The sequence below is a fragment of the Saccopteryx leptura genome, chromosome 2, assembly GCF_036850995.1.
Source record: "Saccopteryx leptura isolate mSacLep1 chromosome 2, mSacLep1_pri_phased_curated, whole genome shotgun sequence".
In the NCBI taxonomy this organism is placed as follows: Eukaryota; Metazoa; Chordata; class Mammalia; order Chiroptera; family Emballonuridae; genus Saccopteryx; species Saccopteryx leptura.
In genome coordinates this window covers 215829618-215846824 of record NC_089504.1, presented here as the reverse complement: position 1 = coordinate 215846824, position 17207 = coordinate 215829618, and the positions used below count along the sequence as shown (strand labels likewise).

At 50.6% G+C, this 17207-nt stretch overlaps 1 protein-coding gene across 1 annotated transcript; it reads left to right on the top strand.

Moving 5' to 3' along the window:
• The first annotated feature begins 6721 nt into the window (after positions 1-6721).
• GATD3 (glutamine amidotransferase class 1 domain containing 3) lies at positions 6722-16098 on the top strand. The gene is made up of 7 exons (XM_066370053.1): positions 6722-6989; positions 7141-7193; positions 8479-8592; positions 9521-9640; positions 13089-13181; positions 14390-14546; positions 15476-16098. Exons 1-7 carry the CDS (start codon positions 6831-6833, stop codon positions 15602-15604), a joined length of 825 nt encoding a protein of 274 aa, XP_066226150.1. The 5' UTR covers positions 6722-6830; the 3' UTR covers positions 15605-16098.
• The last annotated feature ends 1109 nt before the right edge of the window (positions 16099-17207 follow it).

Below are 17207 nucleotides of genomic sequence, written 5' to 3'. Positions count from 1 at the left end.
TGTGCTCCTCAAAGTGGATACCTGCCCATCTCCCTAGGGCAGGGGTCCCCAAACTACGGCCCGCGGGCCACATGTGGCCCCCTGAGGCCATTTATCCGGCCCCCGCCACACTTCCAGAAGGGACACCTCTTTCATTGGTGGTCAGTGAGAGGAGCATCCTGTGCTCCTGGAGTACTGTATGTGGCGGCGCCGCAAAGCGCGGCGTTGCTCATATACAGTACTACTTCCGGTGACGCAGGACGCACACATCACAGCTCCAGAAGCGTGTCATATCACTTGTTACGGCTAGCAGTGACAAATATGGAACTGGACATTGACCATCTCATTAGCCAAAAGCAGGCCCATAGTTCCCATTGAAATACTGGTCAGTTTGTTGATTTAAATTTACTTGTTCTTTATTTTAAATATTGTATTTGTTCCCGTTTTGGTTTTTTTTTACTTTAAAATAAGATATGTGCAGTGTGCATCGGGATTTGTTCATAGTTTTTTTTATAGTCCGGCCCTCCAACAGTCTGAGGGACAGTGAACTGGCCCCCTGTGTAAAAAGTTTGGGGACCCCTGCCCTAGGCTGATGTAAGGCCTAATGGGCCAGGTGGGGGGTAGTATATGTGACACATGGTGCACCACAGTATCTGCTGCCACCACCACTGTCCAACAGGAAAATCCTCCACTGCGGGCCTGGTGCCTGCTTTTGGGCTCTGGACCTGAGTCTGCTCAGCCACAGTGCTGGTGCTCTGGCTGGCAGAGCTCAGGCCCTGTGTAACTGGGTGTTCGTTCCTACACATCATAAGTAGACTGGATAAAGAGGCAGAGTATGCCCTCCACCTGAGTGAGCTTTTTCAGTAAGCTTCACATGTGCACAGTGAGGTGCAGCTGAGCAGACCCCCCCACACACACACACACACAGGGAAGAAACGAATAAAAGTTGGAGTTCAGCCTGTGGGGTCCAGGAGCAGCAGCCCTGGGTTGTGTCACAGTTTCAGCCTGTTACTTACCTGGGACCTCCAACTTTGGCCATTCAACTTTTTCTTAAACTTATGTTGGTTTGAAACTTATTAAATCAAGGGAAAGAATAAAGCATATACCCAGGCATTTGTATGTGAAACAACTAGATAACCAGGGTTTTTCTTAACGTTCGAGTTACAGCTGGTACCTGAAGGAATGAGAATGTCCCCATTGTGCAATGATTAGTGGTAAGGACGTACACTGTGTATCAAGGGCAGGAAGGTAACAGACTGTTGCACTCGCCGGGTAAAACAAACACTGGAGACGTTTGGAGAGTTTCAGACAAAGTTTTATGGCCAAGAGAAAAAGAAAAAAAAAAAAAAAAAAAAAACCTGCGCAGGGGTGAGCTCAGGTGGCAGTCACCAGAGTCACACCGAGCGCCTACAGTCTAGGGGTTTTTATAGCGTAGCAAGCAAGCGGTTCATACAGAAGCTGATGTGGCTGTTAGTCATTGGCTAGGGAGGTTGTGCGCAGTTACGGGGGGGGGGGGGGTATTACTCAGTGGAGAATTTCAAACATAAACTTCTGATAAGGGTCTCTGACTCAATGCAGGATGTTGCTGAACTCTTTGTTCTCAGCATCACAGGGACCTTGTACACTCTTGGCAGCCTCAGCATGTCAGTACTCCCTGAATCTAACATTCCCCCATCTCTTTTGGGCATAAATCAAATCCTTGATTCTTCATCAGTGGGGAGAATGGTATAAGGCTGGGGCTCATGAGAATTTTCTACTTTAGCTGTAGCTATAAGCTAATTAGGTCAGGGGTCCTCCCTAGTATGTGCTGGCACGCTGATAGTGTGCCCTTAGTACTACAAGCTTTACAGACTAATTTCTTTCTGCCTTGCATTTTTCTTCTCTGTACTAACTTCTTACAACTTGCACAAACCTTCTGCAACTTACACTAACCTTCTGCAACTTACACAAACTTTCAACTTTTATGCACTTTCTTATCCAGGAATAACTGGCCTTCATAACAACTTGCTTTTTCTTTTCTTTTCAAAAGTCCCTCTACACCTTATACCTTCTATTATCAAAACCATACAATTCCTTTCTAGTCAAAACTCTTGATTTTTAAAAACCTTAACCTTCAGCAAAGACTAAGTTAGTACTAAGTAATCCTCTTTTAAAGATTGCTTTTGGAGGTGTCTTTTTCATAAGTAGCCTATTGGACATATGACCAATATTCACAGATTCTATAGTGGTAGCTATGAGCACATACATAATTTTCATTTACCTTATAGCTTCTCTCTCAGCCAAGGGACCTACACCCCTTTCTGTATGACTCATAGCAGTGCATGCATCAAACCTTAAGATGACTTACTTGGCTTTCCTTTACCTTAGTTTCCCTCCCTCCCCAAGGTCTCCATGGGTGGACCAGTTAACTTCTGGTTTGTGGCTGAAGCAGGGCATGCGGTCCTTCTCAGGGTCAGCTTACAAGGGTTGGCGGGGTCAGTCTTCGCTGTCCACAAAGGTGTCTCTGCTGGGACTGCAAGCTTCATCTGGCTGCCGTGGACCCAGGCGGGTATGCCTTCTACCTTGGCAGTAGTGGGAGTGGTCAGGTTCATGGTGTCTGGACCCGTCTACGTGGGAGTCAGTCCTTGGGTGGTGTACTGCTAGAAGTGCCTCTTGGACAGTCTTTGAACAGTTTGCTGAGTAACCTATAAAACCTGTAAGTACTTAGGGAAAGGGTGTTACATTTCTACACTTTGCAGTTAGAGTTTAAGTCCTACTGACCACTGCTTCTAGCTGGAATTAGCAGCAGGTCCCAGCCTATAATAGGCATGGGGCATTGAGATAAGAGAAATAAAGGAGACACTAAACATTAAATAAAACCAGACTGTCAATACCCACAGTAGAGATCTTTGAGGGATAAATAAAACTTAAATATTCAAGCAAGGCATAGTAGATGGCCCTTGAGTTATTAGCTTATCTGCTACTTGGAAGAAATACCTTAGGCTCGTGAACGATGTCCTTAGGCCTTCAGTGGCAATTCCCAGCACGCTGGGCAAGGTCAGGTCACAGGTAGCTGGAGCAGGGCTAGAAGAGACTGAACCCTCCCTCCATGGAGCAAGGGGGCAGCTTACCTTCTCATGTCCCTCTTTCCACAGCACAGACGTGTCAACCGGTGGGGCCCGGAAGCCTGGCAGGCTTCAGTTCAATGACCTTTCTTTCCACTCTGGAGCAGGGCCTTGATGAAATGCTATGAAGCAAGCCCCTTAGGGCACTGGAGCCAAAAGTTGGTATTTCCTGACTTCCTTTGGGCCTTATTTGCCGTTTCTGTTACTTCCTTGGTCATTATAGACCTTAAAAGCCATGCTCAGAAGATCTCACTGAGGGGCTTGACTAAGAGAACAAAATTGGGAATCTCTAGAGTTCTCCTTTCTACCTATTATGTTAAGAATTCTTCTATTAAGCCAATCAATAGTAATATTTATTACTCTGGGTTTTGTGACCTAACTTTGAACAATTAACAATTACTGAATTATTATATATCCCCTAATATTTAAACTAAAATTTTAACATCACAGGCTATGAAATAGCAAATGAAAAGGAGAATTGACAAAAGACTGTTGAAATAACATATACATTTCTAACATAGAAAATGTTTTTTACAACAACAGATCCTTAGTACAAAAAGGAAGTCTTTGTATTTGACAGACTATACAATTCTATTATGGCTAAAGCAGTGGGTTTAGAAGGGGCCGTATTCCCTAAATCTTCTCCTCGGATCTAGCTCCAGATAGGAGGCGGGGATTCCCCGGAGCCAAAGCAGAGGAGGGCAGGGGCTGTAGCAAAGTGATGATAACCTCTAGCTTACTGTACTGTTATCTTTTGCCTGACTAAGCAGTGGCTCAGCCCTTGAGCTGGTGCCCAAGGGGGAGGGCCAAGTGCCTGAAACTGTGAGGGGAGCCTGCCACTTCTCCTGCAGCCAGCTGCAGCCTGGCTGCCTTTTCTTTCTCTACCTCTGCTGCTATACTGGGCTGCATACTGACTGTGCCACCTGCCTGCAGGTGGGTGCTGGTGATAGTACGCTAGACTCTCTATGTTTTCTAATAGTTCACTCCTATTCTTTCCCTCAAATCCTTCTATTTTCTGGAGCTTCTTTCTAATGTCTGGGGTTGCCTGAGTGACGAAGGCTATGTTTATTAGCCTCCGATTTTCCTCTGCCTCAGGATCAATAGGGGTATAAACCCGGTAGGCCTCCATTAGCCGCTCTAAATATGCAGCAGGGGACTCATCCCTACCCTGAATTACCTCACCTACCTTACTAAAGTTGGTTGGTTTCTTAGCAGCTGCCTTTATTCCCCTTAATAGAGCCCGGCGATATTGGGTAAGCGATTCCCTAACCCTGATATTGTTTGGATCCCAACTGGGGGGGCTCCTGGGGAGCGTCCTCTCTAGTTCCCTTTCAGTGCCCCCATCTTCCTTAAATACTTTTTCAGCTTCTTGGCCGATGCGGGTTCTTTCTTCCGTTGTGAACAGTGTGCAAAAGCTGCTGACAATCATCCCAAGTTGGTTGATGGGTCCTGAAAACAGTCTCAAGCAAAGAAATTAACCCCTGGGGTTTCTCTGAAAACGACGGGGTCTGCTGTTTCCAATTATAAAGGTCACTAGTAGAGAAAGGAATATAAATCATTCGGGACGGTGCGTGTGGTCCTTCATCTAGTGGGGGCAGCACCTCCCTAAGAGGTAACATTGGGGCACTTCCAGCAAAGGGAGGTTGAGCATAAGGGGTTCCCCCCCGAGTGTGGGGAAGACTCTGGACATTCTCGGGCACAGTTGAATCCGGCTCCCTGGGCTTCTGATAAGGAGGAGGATAATTTACAGGGTCTACTATATCCTCAGTAACGTCAGGAAGGACCGGATACGATTTGGGAGGCTCTTTTTCAGGTGCAGGTGGAGCGGAGGGAGGGCGAGGCTTAATGTCTGCTGCGCTCACACAAATAGCTCTCTTAACCTTTTGATTAGCTTTTATGCACCTCTTAATGTACCCAGGTTTGTCTGTAGCTGTATCTATCCAAATATCTATATACACATATTGATCTGGATGAGGCACCTGATATATAATGGCTCTTACTGCAAAATTATGGGCAGATCAAAGGTTCCTTCAGATGGCCATCCAACCTTAAGAGATGGCCACTCCACTTGGCTTAAGGTCCGGAGAGTTTCTCGATCAGGTGGAGGTCCCCCATAACCCTGAGCTCTCTTCTGAAATCAGAGAAGTTACTTAAAATGCAATCAAGAGGGGATTTAAGTGTAGATTCTTGCTGTCCCATCTCGCGGTACTTGTTCTTCTTAGCCAGGTATGCTTCTAGTCCTACAAAGACAACACACAGGATTCCCCACCCTATAAGCAGGGTGATCCAGATAGATGAACATTGATCACACTGTACTGGCAAACAAATTAACACCAAACACAACAGTGCAGCAAATCCCAGGAGGGCAATACACAAAATTTCCCACACAGTCATTCAGGCTAAACAAACAACCAGACAGTGCGGCGCGGCACGAGTGAGCTCACTACTTCAAAACGATCGATCGATTACAGACAGAAACAGAAACCTCGGCCGGCCGGCAGCGTCCTGCCCTTGGCCCGAGTGTCTGGGCGGGTCACTGACAGCGTCCTGTCTGCCACCACAGACTGCAAATGCTCCAAAGCCAGATTACAGAAACAAGGAATTCCACAACAAAATACTCACCAGCTCGAGCTGTTCCGCCTGTCCCCAGCCAAAATTCCCGTAATGGGAATCCCGGGACGAGCCCCCACAAATGTTGCACTCGCCCGGTAAAACAAACACTGGAGACGTTTGGAGAGTTTCAGACAAAGTTTTATGGCCAAGAGAAAAAGAAAAAGAAAGAGAAAAAAAAAAAAACCTGCGCAGGGGTGAGCTCAGGTGGCAGTCACCAGAGTCACACCGAGCGCCTACAGTCTAGGGGTTTTTATAGCGTAGCAAGCAAGCGGTTCATACAGAAGCTGATGTGGCTGTTAGTCATTGGCTAGGGAGGTCGTGCACAGTTACAGGGGGGGGGGTATTACTCAGTGGAGAATTTCAAACATAAACTTCTGATAAGGGTCTCTGACTCAATGCAGGATGTTGCTGAACTCTTTGTTCTCAGCGTCACAGGGACCTTGTACACTCTTGGCAGCCCCAGCATGTCAGTACTCCCTGAATCTAACATAGACCTCATGGATTTCTGATGAAAGAAGGCGCCACCCCCCGGGGCTGTCCGAGTGGAGTGCAGTCTAGGGTGGCCTGCAGTATACACCAGACAGGAGAACAGGCAGTGTCAGGGATACGCACAGGGAAAGACCTACGTGGGCGGAAACAGAAGGAGCGGCATGTCCAGAGGGCGACCGGAGGACTTCATCTGGATCCCCACGCAAACCCAGAATGGACACCGGGGAGCCTCAGACGTCTGAACTCTGGCTCTCCGCTGTTCGGGAATCGCTTTTAGGAATGAGACGACACTAAGACTATTTCAGCGCAGTGATCCAGTCCTGCGCGGTCCTGGGGATATACTCCTGGCACGGCCCTGAACCCGACAGAACCGGGAGCGTGCGGCGGGACAGAGCGCGAGGCGGGGCTGGAGGAGACCAGCGAGGCCAAGGGCCGAGCTTCCCCGCTGGCTGCGCGATTGAGGGATGGAACCACTAGGTCCAGGCGGGCTGACGGCAGCACCGCCCGGCTACTGCGCAGGTGCGGCCCCACCCACTGGCGCTCCAGCAGAGCGGGACAGGGCGACTGCGCAGGCGCGGCCTGGCTCGTTTGGTGCGGGGCTGCTCCCGGCCTGTGACCCTCCGACCCCGCTGTCTTCGAGCAACTATGGCGGCTGTCAGGGCTTTGGTGGCCCCCCGGCTGGCAGCGGCCTCTACATTCGCGCCACTCTCCGGTCTGTGGCCGCTGCTACCCAGTAGACCAGCGCCCTCTTCGCGCGCGGCCTTCCATGGCTCCGCGCCGCGGCCCGGGGCCAGGGTCGCGCTGGTGAGTGCACGCCTGCGGGGACATGGGACAGGGCTGCCGGAGGTCGGGCGCCACCCACCCCGTACGCTGGCTGGAACACCCCACCCTCCCTCCGCTCGAGGTCAGCCACCCCCACCAGGTGGACTCCCGGTGACTTGCGCCCCTCCTGCAGGTGCTGTCTGGGTGCGGAGTCTACGACGGGACGGAGCTCCACGAGGCTTCAGCGTAAGCCCCTCGGGACGACTTCCCTGGGGAAGGGGGTTGCCTTCCCCTCAACCGTTTGGAGAAACGGTAGAAAGTGACTGACAAGACACAGGGAGTCACAAAGGGAAACTTTTACATTATGTCTGTAAAATACAAAAAAGACACAAAATAAGCCTAAGTATCATAAGTAAGCATCATCAGTCACCAGAATAAGCACTTCTCCCTTCTGGTGTTTTGAACACCCACGTGTTACAAATATTGAGATCATGTGGGTGAGTTTTGGGACTCTTGCACAATCCTGGTTTCTGTCCCAGCAGCACCCTTGGCTGTAGACTTCCTGTCACTAATGTAATCCATCAGTTGTTGCTGAGTACTTTGTACTGGTTTTTTATCTTGTTATAAAAGGTTCCTGTGAGCAAGGCCAAGGAGGGGCTGTCAAGTTAAAGAGTGAGTTCCAGGAGGTCGTTGACCCTCCCCTCTCAAGGACAGGTCCTCACAGGCACCCAGAAGAGCCTGGGGCCGTGTGTGGCCTCAAAGTCCCTCCAGCCTTGACACCAGACAAGGAGTAAACTTTCGAGTGTGTGGAGCTGGTGGGTGGCAGAGGGCCAGGAGAGTTTCCTGATGGGGGGTGGGGAAATCAAGAGTGGAAGATGCAAGGAGTAACCTGGAACAGCTCGAAATCTCCCAACATGGGCAAGGAGTTGTACGTGGGGTGCCCAGGACTTGACGAGCAACAGAGCCTGAGTGAGTACCAGGGCAGCCCTAGCTTCACTGGGTAATGCATCTGTACCTCTTCTGAAAGGGAGACAGTGACATCAGCGAGTCTGGGACTGACTAGTGCATTATCACTTGCCTCGCACAAAGTAGTCCTTTGGGAGACTTACATGTCTCTGTCTCCCACCTCCATGACAGCAAAGTTGGGGGACACCAGGAATTGAACTTATATCATGACCCAAAGCTGCCCTCAAACCTTTGAGCTGATTGATTGGCCTATGGGAGGAAGACACCCTGCAGCAGCCTGTCAACCCAAATGTCTAGACTGTGACACCAGCCCCTTGCATTCCAGTTTGTGAAGGGAGTATGGAGACTAGCTGGTCTGTGCAGGCTAGTGCAGTGATAGTGAATTTAAATTGTGGGTGTTTGGGTCTTTAGCAAGCCAACCACAGCTTTTTGCAAAGCAAGTGAGATATTAACTACACAGGAATTTATACCTGGTTAAATAACTAAAACTCTGTTTTTAAAAACACTTAATGGGTGAAGCTGGGCTGGGCCTGTCTCATAACCTGGTGTGATTTCCTTCTTGCAGAGTGCTGATGCACCTGAGCCGTGGCGGGGCTGAGGTCCAGATCTTTGCTCCTAATGTCCCTCAAATGCACGTGATTGACCACACCAAGGGGCAGCCTTCTGAGAGCGAAACCAGGTGTGAATTTTACCCTTCTAGTCCTCAACTGTGAACAGGGGCAGGCCAGAGCTGCACACTAGCTTTTCACCCCAGCCAGGGCCAAATCTGTTCACATGAAAATTCTTCCTTCAGTGCCCTCGTCCCCAGGCCGGTCTGTACTGATGCTGCCAGCCTTAGAGTGTTACCTTCCAGTCTTCATCAAAACAAAGTCCTGCTGAGTGAGCTCCATACTTTGTTCTGACCAAAGGTGTGCACCTTGATTTGGTTGTCCCCTCACTCACCTGTCTGGGCTCCATATGTCTTTGAGTAGCTCCCAGCAGTGTTTCTATTCCTGAGACCCTGTGGGCTCCTCTGCGATCTGCCTCTTGCTTCCTGTCCTGGCAGGAGCACAGGGCAATGGCACCTGGAGGCTGTGGTTCCCAGACACCTTTCAGTTGGGTTCAGACAGTGGGAGATGGGCAAAGGAAAGAAACCACAGGTCTGCCTGTTGGAGGCGGTGGTCTTAAATCAGGACCCCTGTATTTTCTGCCAGGGACCCTGGCCTAGGGTAGCAGTAACTCCCACTGTGGTTGCTGGATTCACCCAGCCCAGTAGCGTCCTAACTTACCCACCACCATCCTGCCCTTCAGTTCCTCACATAAATGCTATCTGCTTCAGACACTTGGCGGTCTGTCTTTCTGGTGGCCCCTGACTAATGCAGAAGGCCCCAGATGATTCGGGTGGGTTCTGAAGTGCCAATCTGAAGAGTTCTGGGAGACTTTTAGAGGGTAGACTTAACATTACTGTAGCTCTATTGCCTTTTCTAGGTAGTATTGACATGAAGTTCATGTGTGAATGCTACTCCCTGGGACCGAGAAAACATAGCCTCTTATCTTGTGGACTTCTTCCTGCCCTTCTCACATCTGCACTGAACCTTTTCTTAGCCTCTTTTTGTGTTCTTTCCTAGGAATGTTTTGACTGAGTCGGCAAGGATCGCCCGTGGCAAGATCACCGACCTTGCCCAGCTAAATGCAGCCAACCATGATGCCGCCATCTTCCCTGGTGGCTTTGGCGCCGCCAAAAACCTGTGAGTGTTTGAGCTCAGAGCCTTGTGTTTTTCACCTTGAGCCGTAGATGAAGACCAGGTGGTGACGTGAGCCACTGTTGGGGTCTCAGGGTCCAGACAATACAAGTAGCTGCTCTAATGGGGAACCACTGTGGGATGGAGCTTAGATCACATTTTGGCAAGACTCAAATTTTCCTCTCCCTGTTCCTTTCTGAGTCCTCCTGGCACCTGGCCACTGTCATGAGTGTGACTCCTTCTGAACGAACCAGATGCAGGTGGGTCTTCTCACGGCAAAACCAGTCTTTGTTGCGTGTTCCTGCAGACACCTGCACTCCTGTGGGCTATGGAGTCTGGAAAATGGCTCTTCTAGTCACTGACCTTCTTGACTAGAGGAAGGAGCCCTTTCCTGCTTTTCCCTTTGGGTTATTGCCACAGCAACTGGATAGGAACCTACCGTCATCACTATAACATCCTTTGGGTTTCAGGTTCTCTTTCTCTCCTCTCATTCCTTGCCTCTTTCTGTGAGTTCCGTGGAAACTTTCTACACGAGCCTCACTGTCATAGCACGTCTCCCCTGCAGAGGGCACAGGGCTGCTGTGAGACAGAGAGGATCACTGCACAACTGTCACAGCTGTGTGAACATACAGTGTAGTATGCATGACAACCTGACAACATGTGTTTGATGGAAATGCAACAGATCAGCAAATTGGGTCCTGGATCAAGCATTGTCCTGTGTTACTTCTAAGAATGTTCCTGTCCCAGGCCCAGGGGTCTGTGTTGACAAAAACGCTTGGCTGTGACCTCAAGCAGCTAGCCCCAAGGCTTGCCTTCCCCCTGACTAGGCCATATCTGGGGCTCTGCAACTTCTTGTTCCCCACCCCCTGCTGATGACACCCGCTTGCCACCATGGTCAGCACTCCAGGAATCACCACTTCCTCTTGTTTCTCCCACTGTCCTCTTTGCTCTCAGATTGAGTGGGTGCTGCTCTTCCATCAGCTTTCCGGGCCCTGACCCTTCAGGTCCTCAAACGTGCTGCTCATACCTCCCTTTTCAGCTGTCCAGCCCATCTCACGTAGGCACTTCCTCCTCTCCGTGACTTCTTTGAGTGCTGTCGGGCCTGCTTGCTGGGCCCTATTCTCCCCAGCTGCTCCCTTGTGGAATCTCTGCCTCCATCCTGCACCCCCTTTCCCTACTCCTCAGGAATTTCATTCTCATGTTGCCTCAGCCAGTACCACATCAGGACCACAAACCTCCCCCTTCTGACCCACATGTCCAGCTGCCTGCCCCAGAGTCCTATTGGAACATCTTGACCTTTAGAGCTGAGTCCCTCACCTGCTCTCACCTGCCCTCACCTGCCATTGGAATCAGACCCTCCTGTTGGGAGGGGAGGAGATGGGCAGGCGAGGCTTCAAACCTCAGCCAGGGTTCTTCTGCTTACTATCCCCTCTGCACCCCCTGTTTGGACAGTTGACCACTTGGCAGATGCCATTTCCCCTGTAGAGGCACAATGACCGCCATCTGGCTCTGAGGTCCTGTTCCCAGAAGTGATGGGCAGAGATTATTAGATTCCCTAAAGCGACCCCTGTGTTTTGGTCGTTCGACCCCCGCCGGGGTCGCGACCCACAGGTTGAGAACCACTGCCCTAAAGGCTGACTCTGCTCCTGGCCCTTCTGTATCCTGGTGACTGAGGCTCCCTTCCACCTGCTTCCTCTAGATCGTCCTGTTTTTTTCCCCAGCTACTAGAGGGCTTCTGTCCCTGCCGGAAACTCTGCCCCCACCTCACACCCACTCCCTGTCCCAAAAATCAGCCTCTCAGATGATTTCCACTGTCACCATTCTCACGAGCCTCCTGGTAGGAGATGGCAGAGAACTGTCTGGATCAATTGGCCTTTCACTTCCAACAAGACCGGGGTTCCTTTCTCGGAAGGATGAGCTAACGTCACAAACTGCTGAGCTCACCTCTGACGTTCAGCACCAATGCTGGGTGTTGCCCCAGCATGGCTGACACCATACCTGGTTGACTTAGGAGCTCAGAGAGTAGGGGCACCGGATTCTTGGTGTCTCAGTGTCTCAGTATTAAGGGTGTGCGGTGCCCTGGGCCAGCATGGATGTGAGTTCATATCATCTTACGGGGAACTGTGACTTCAGGGTCACTGGTCCCATTCTTTCCAATCTTCCCAAAAGCCAGCTCCTGCATCAGTGGTCTCCTAATAGCAAGTGGCAGTGGGCAAGTTCAGGGGTGACAGAAGTCATTCAGTTCTTCCTACTTGGGATCCCCAGCCCCCTCCCTGGCACTGTTACTAACTTTTTTGTATATTTCCTGAGATATTTACATATGTGGTTGTGTTAAAAATCTAACCAGAGGGCAGCCTCTTAAGCTCCCTGTTCCTCACTTTGTACCTTTCACTTCATAGTGTGGTTTATTGGTCCGTTAATTGTCTAATAACTAACTGCACACATGGTCTCACTGTGTGGATTACCCAACTCTGATGAACGCTTATAATGCCTACTTCTTTGTTTTTATTTTTTAAAGATTTTATTTAATGATTTTTCAGACCAAGAAGAGAGAGAGAGAGAAAGTGGGGGGAGAAGCGGGAAGCATCAACTCATAGTAGTTGCTTTCTATATGTGCCTTGACCAGGCAAGCCCAGGGTTTCAAACCAGCGACCTCAGTGTTCCAGGTTGACCCTTTATGTGCCATGGGAGGCCAGACTCTGTTTTCTCTTAATAGTTTTTTGCAGGTATAGTTGATATTCATGTATTTGAAGTGTAAAGTGATACATTTTGATGTGTTTACATACCCTTAGAAACCATCACCATGTCAGGATAGTGACCACCCATCATCAGTCCTTTGTGCCATCATCATGTAGGTGTCCCAGGATGGAGCAGTGGGACCCACAGACAATACAGGGAAGCCCAGAGTATGGCTCTTGGCAAAGAGGGTGGACTTTGAAATTTGACGGGTCTCACCCAGTTGCCTTGCATAGAGATGGTACAGGCAGGTGCATAGTTACCAACTGCGAGGGAGAGTATCCCAGACTTCTCAGCTGCTTTTGCTCTGGTGAAAAAGATGGTGTTTTACTTAATTTTCATTTTTTCCCTTGTTAGTCAAGTGGAGCACCTGTCACTGGTTTTAGGCCAATTGCATGTCCTGCTCTCTCTTGGTTTCTGAGTCAGACTTCTAAGGACCATGTGGTGTGGCTCGCAGTCTGAGCCACGGCATTGGTTTGCTCTGGTATCCGCTTTCCCACCTCACTTCCACTGTCCGACCTACTTCCTCCTGCTTTCCATGCTTCTTTCTCTTTAAAAAACAATATATGTAATTACATGAGAAGCCACATACACGTACATGCACACATGCACAGGCTAATCATTTCCATAGCTGAGGAGTTAATGGAAACACACATCAAATCTCAGATGTTGCAAAGAGACGGGCTCTGAGTTGTAAGGAAGCCTCTTCTCACTGTAGGAGCACATTTGCTGTGGACGGGAAGGACTGCAAAGTCAACAAAGACGTGGAGCGTATCCTGAAGGACTTCCACAAGGCCGGGAAGCCCATCGGGTACGTTGTGCTGGCCGCAGGAGCTGGCCTGACAGGGAGGCGGGGCCTTGGTGACTGGTGGTGGGGGATGGATCTGTGGCTTGTGGCTTATAGCTCGCAGCAGGGAGCTGCCACTCGGAGTGGTGTGGTCTTGAAAGCTCTTGGCCCCTTTCCTTGTATGACTGAGGGGGTTTCATAGGTCCCTTACAGCTCTGAAAACTTTGTAGTCATGTGGTCACATTGATTTCTTTTGAAGACTTAATAGGAAGGAGGGTGGATGATTGTCGGCTTCTAGGATGTTCCCCAGTTGTCCTTCCCTGACCCCAGCCTTTCCCAGCACCCCTTCCCTAGCCTCCATCTGCCCTCACGTCATCACTCAGCTAGTTTTCCCTCATCTTCCACTCTCATTGCTGCTGTGAGCACCATTCCTGCCACTGTGTCACTCTCGGCTGCCCTCCATTCCTTCCAGAGCCTGGATCCTCCATGAGACCAGCCATGCACCAGGGTCCCCTTGCTCCTCTGTACCCCCAGGCTCATTGGCACAGCTATTGCTCACATCATGGCCCATGGTCCTTGGTTCTGACAGGCAGGCAAGGCCTACCATACCTACAACCAGGAAGGACTCAGAGACCTGTATGGAGACCCTGTGTTCAGACCTGATTTCATCAGACTTCCAGTCCATGAGTGTCCCAGTGGTTGCCTCTCGGGTCCTGTTTTAATGCCATACATGGTTTGTCTACGTCAGTGAGCCAGTGCGTGCATCGCTTGTCTTTGGATTCGGTCACTGTGGGAGAAGGCTGGGAGGGGTGCAGCAGTGCACACACTCTAGGACAAATTTGCAGGATGCAAACCTGAGGCCACTTCCAGCTCCTGTGGCTGCTGCTTGCTGCCATGTTACTGGGGAACCAAACACGACCAGCTGTGTTAGACCTCTTCATCCAAGTAGGTGACAAGCTTCAGAGGACAGTCCCATGGTGGTCAGCATCTCACAGACATCCAGTCACTTACCCATTCACCATCCTGGGAGTCCCTCAGCACTACTGCCACCAGCCTATGGTCTGAGCCTGAGAGTGGTCTGTACACAGCGCCTCCTGCCAGCGACCTCCCAGACTGGGGCCTGCGTGGAGAGGGCCAGCACCCACCCATGCTGCACGTCTTTCTCCCTGCACCCCTGGCCTGGTGTCCACCTATACGGCCCTGAGCTGACCCTGTTCTACTTCGCTTTTCAGCTTATGCTGCATTGCTCCTGTCCTTGCGGCCAAAGTGCTCCATGGCGTTGAGGTCACTGTGGGCCATGAGCAGGAGGAAGGCGGCAAGTGGCCATATGCTGGAACCGCAGAAGCCATCAAAGCTCTGGGTGCCAAGCACTGTGTGAAGGGAGTGACCATATCCTTCCCAGCGTCTGGGGGTGGCATGTGACATGGGGTCACCCTTTTCTGTGGCTGGGTAGGCAGCATCTCCAACCAGGAATTGCACGAGTGCTGTGGGGAGAGAGCCTCAGGCGCAGGTGGACCACGTCCTGGGTCTGCACCTGGACCTGGAGGATCTGACCAGCTTGAGTCAGAGGAACAGGACATTATAGTGTCCTAGAGATGACCATGTCACCTTCTGGGGCTCTGGGCTGAAGGTGGTTCTGTCATCCTGGAGTCTTTATGACGGTCAGTTTCAAGTGTCTGTGCTTCCTCTCTCTCTGGCACAGAACAGCCAGCAGACCTATGGTAGGTCAGTGGGGATGGGGCTGGCCTGGGGTTTGGTGTAGGCCCAGGATGGTGGGGGCGAGGCCAGTTCTGTCACCTCCCAGGGTCTACATGATCTGGGGCAGGAGCCGGGGTGGCGAGGTGGGCCCAGGTGGAACTGTCTCTGCTCTTCCGTCGCAGTGGCATGCAGATGAGCACCCTCAGTTCTCTCAATCTGACAAGTGGAGATGCTGCTGCTGCCTTCAGGGTTGTGGTGTGTCCTGGGCCGGCACCATGCACACCCAGCCAGGGCTGTAGAGCCGTGGGTCCGTGGGCACCCCATGGGGGCCCTGTGGCATACTGCTGTACAGCTTCATGAAGCCGATGCCCTTTGCTGAGGTGTGAGTTGTTTTCTTCCTCTTGGAACATGTCCTCTTCTCGTTTAGTTCAGCCACAGATGGTGCACAACGTGGGGCCCTGCCGGCACGTTCCACTGGGAAGAATGTCCCTGCCCCTGGTCACATTGAGAAGGACTGTGGCACTTGCTCTCAGGGCAGCTGGGAGCAGTGGCTGGTGTGTCCTTTATGCCTCAAACTCCCCCTCGCCCTTTCTTGGTGTTTTGCCCTAACTTCTGTGCACGAAACTCACGTGGACCAGAAAAACAAGGTGGTCACAACTCCGGCCTTTATGTGCGAGACGGCACTCCACCACATCTACGACGGGATCGGGGCCATGGTGACAAAGGTGCTGGAACTCACCAGGAAGTGACGCTACATTGCCCTGAGCTCTACCTCATCCACCAGGTGGAGTTGGTGGCCAGTTTTCCTGTCCAGCTTGGACTATGGCAGGAATTCATTTTTATGTTTTGTGACCCACTTGGGATTGGGGTAAATTGGTGTGAGTGTTGTTCTCAACTCAGCTTGCTTTCCTTCCAGAAAAGGAAGGGGGCTAAACACACTCACTGTCAGGGGCAGCTGGTAGTTCCCCTGCCTGTGGGATAGCAACTCGACTCCTGTGCATCTTGAAAGTTAAAGTCGGAGTCAGCTTTCTCAGGAAGCTAATCAGGTAGAGATAGTATTCTAAGATCTTAGGTTTGGCCCTGGCTGAATGTCTTGGTTGGTTAGAACATTGTCCTGAAGAACAGAGGTTGCTGGTTTGATCCTGGTCAGGGCATAGACAGGGACAGATGATGTTCCTATCGCTCTCATTCTCTTCTCTCTAAAATCAATAAAAATAAAATAAATATAAAAAACTAAATCTCAGACTTGGTTTGCTTCAGAATACTTTGTGTTTGAAAGGGAAAAATAGTTTTAAGTTTATAAGTCTAATAATTAGCCCAAAACCTGACTATTGACAAAGACTCTCTAATCTGGACTAAAGATGTACCACTTAAAATGTTATGGGGATTTTTAGAGCATGCAGCTACATGTTGGGTTTTCTGAAACTGGCAACTGAGGACTTTAAATAGGTTTCTTAAATTAGTCTCAGTTCTCTTAAATTTCAGGAAGAAAGGGAAGTTGCAGATACTCAGCCTGGGTAATGGACATGCTTGGTCTGAGGCCACAAGCAGCGGCTGACATGAGATGTATACTGAAGGAGCAGTAAATGTAAATTCTATTGTGTCTCCCTGTGAGTGTGGTTTCTATACTGAGGAGAGGGCTTTTGAGGTGGCCGCCTGAGTATGAAGCACCTTTCCTCTTCGGGTCTGTCTTCTATGTCCCAAAGGCACCCTGTATGCATGGATGCACAGTGTTCATGCGGTGTTTGGTTTTGAGAAAGCTTTTGGGTGGAAGCAGCTGGAGTGTTTCGTATGGTTCAGTTTACACTGCACTGTGTCAAGGCCAGCCTGGGGACAGGTGCAGGAACAGGCTCCGCCCCTCCGTTCCTCCCCCACCTCACTGCTCTGTAAGGTGAAGTGATGGACACCTCTCCGCTGGTGTTCCAGGGTGTAATGCCTGACACTACGCTTGCCCAGGTATCTTTCTCAGACCCTGATGTTCCAGTCCTTCCTCCACAGGAACCCTATTGTTTGGCAGCCAGTTATTCTATTAAAACTGGGCCCCATGGGCAAGAGCCCCCTTCACACACCTGCTGGCACCAGCCACAGGGCCAGGCCTGTCCTTGTTCATGCAGCTAAAGGGAGTTCTGCAGGGCCTGTTGGAGGGCAGATAACAGGTTAAACTCTCCTACCTAAAAAACTTGTTGACTGAGACACTTTCTGTGTGTGTACGTGCATGTGGCAGAGTGCATAGAGTTCAAGCGTGCACCTTGTTGAGTTTGCAGGGACCCAGCAATGACAGCCCCCAGACATGAGCCCACAAGTGACAGTGCATCTCGGCTTGTGCACAGCAGAGCCTTGGCTATGTGGCTT

Excerpts from the sequence above, each read along its gene's own strand:
- GATD3 (XM_066370053.1), top strand. The coding sequence starts at position 6,831 with ATGGCGGCTGTCAGGGCTTTGGTGGCCCCCCGGCTGGCAGCGGCCTCT. Across the intron at positions 7,194-8,478 it reads GAGCTCCACGAGGCTTCAGC|AGTGCTGATGCACCTGAGCC; the intron begins GTAAGCCCCTCG and ends TCCTTCTTGCAG. Across the intron at positions 13,182-14,389 it reads AAGGCCGGGAAGCCCATCGG|CTTATGCTGCATTGCTCCTG; the intron begins GTACGTTGTGCT and ends TTCGCTTTTCAG.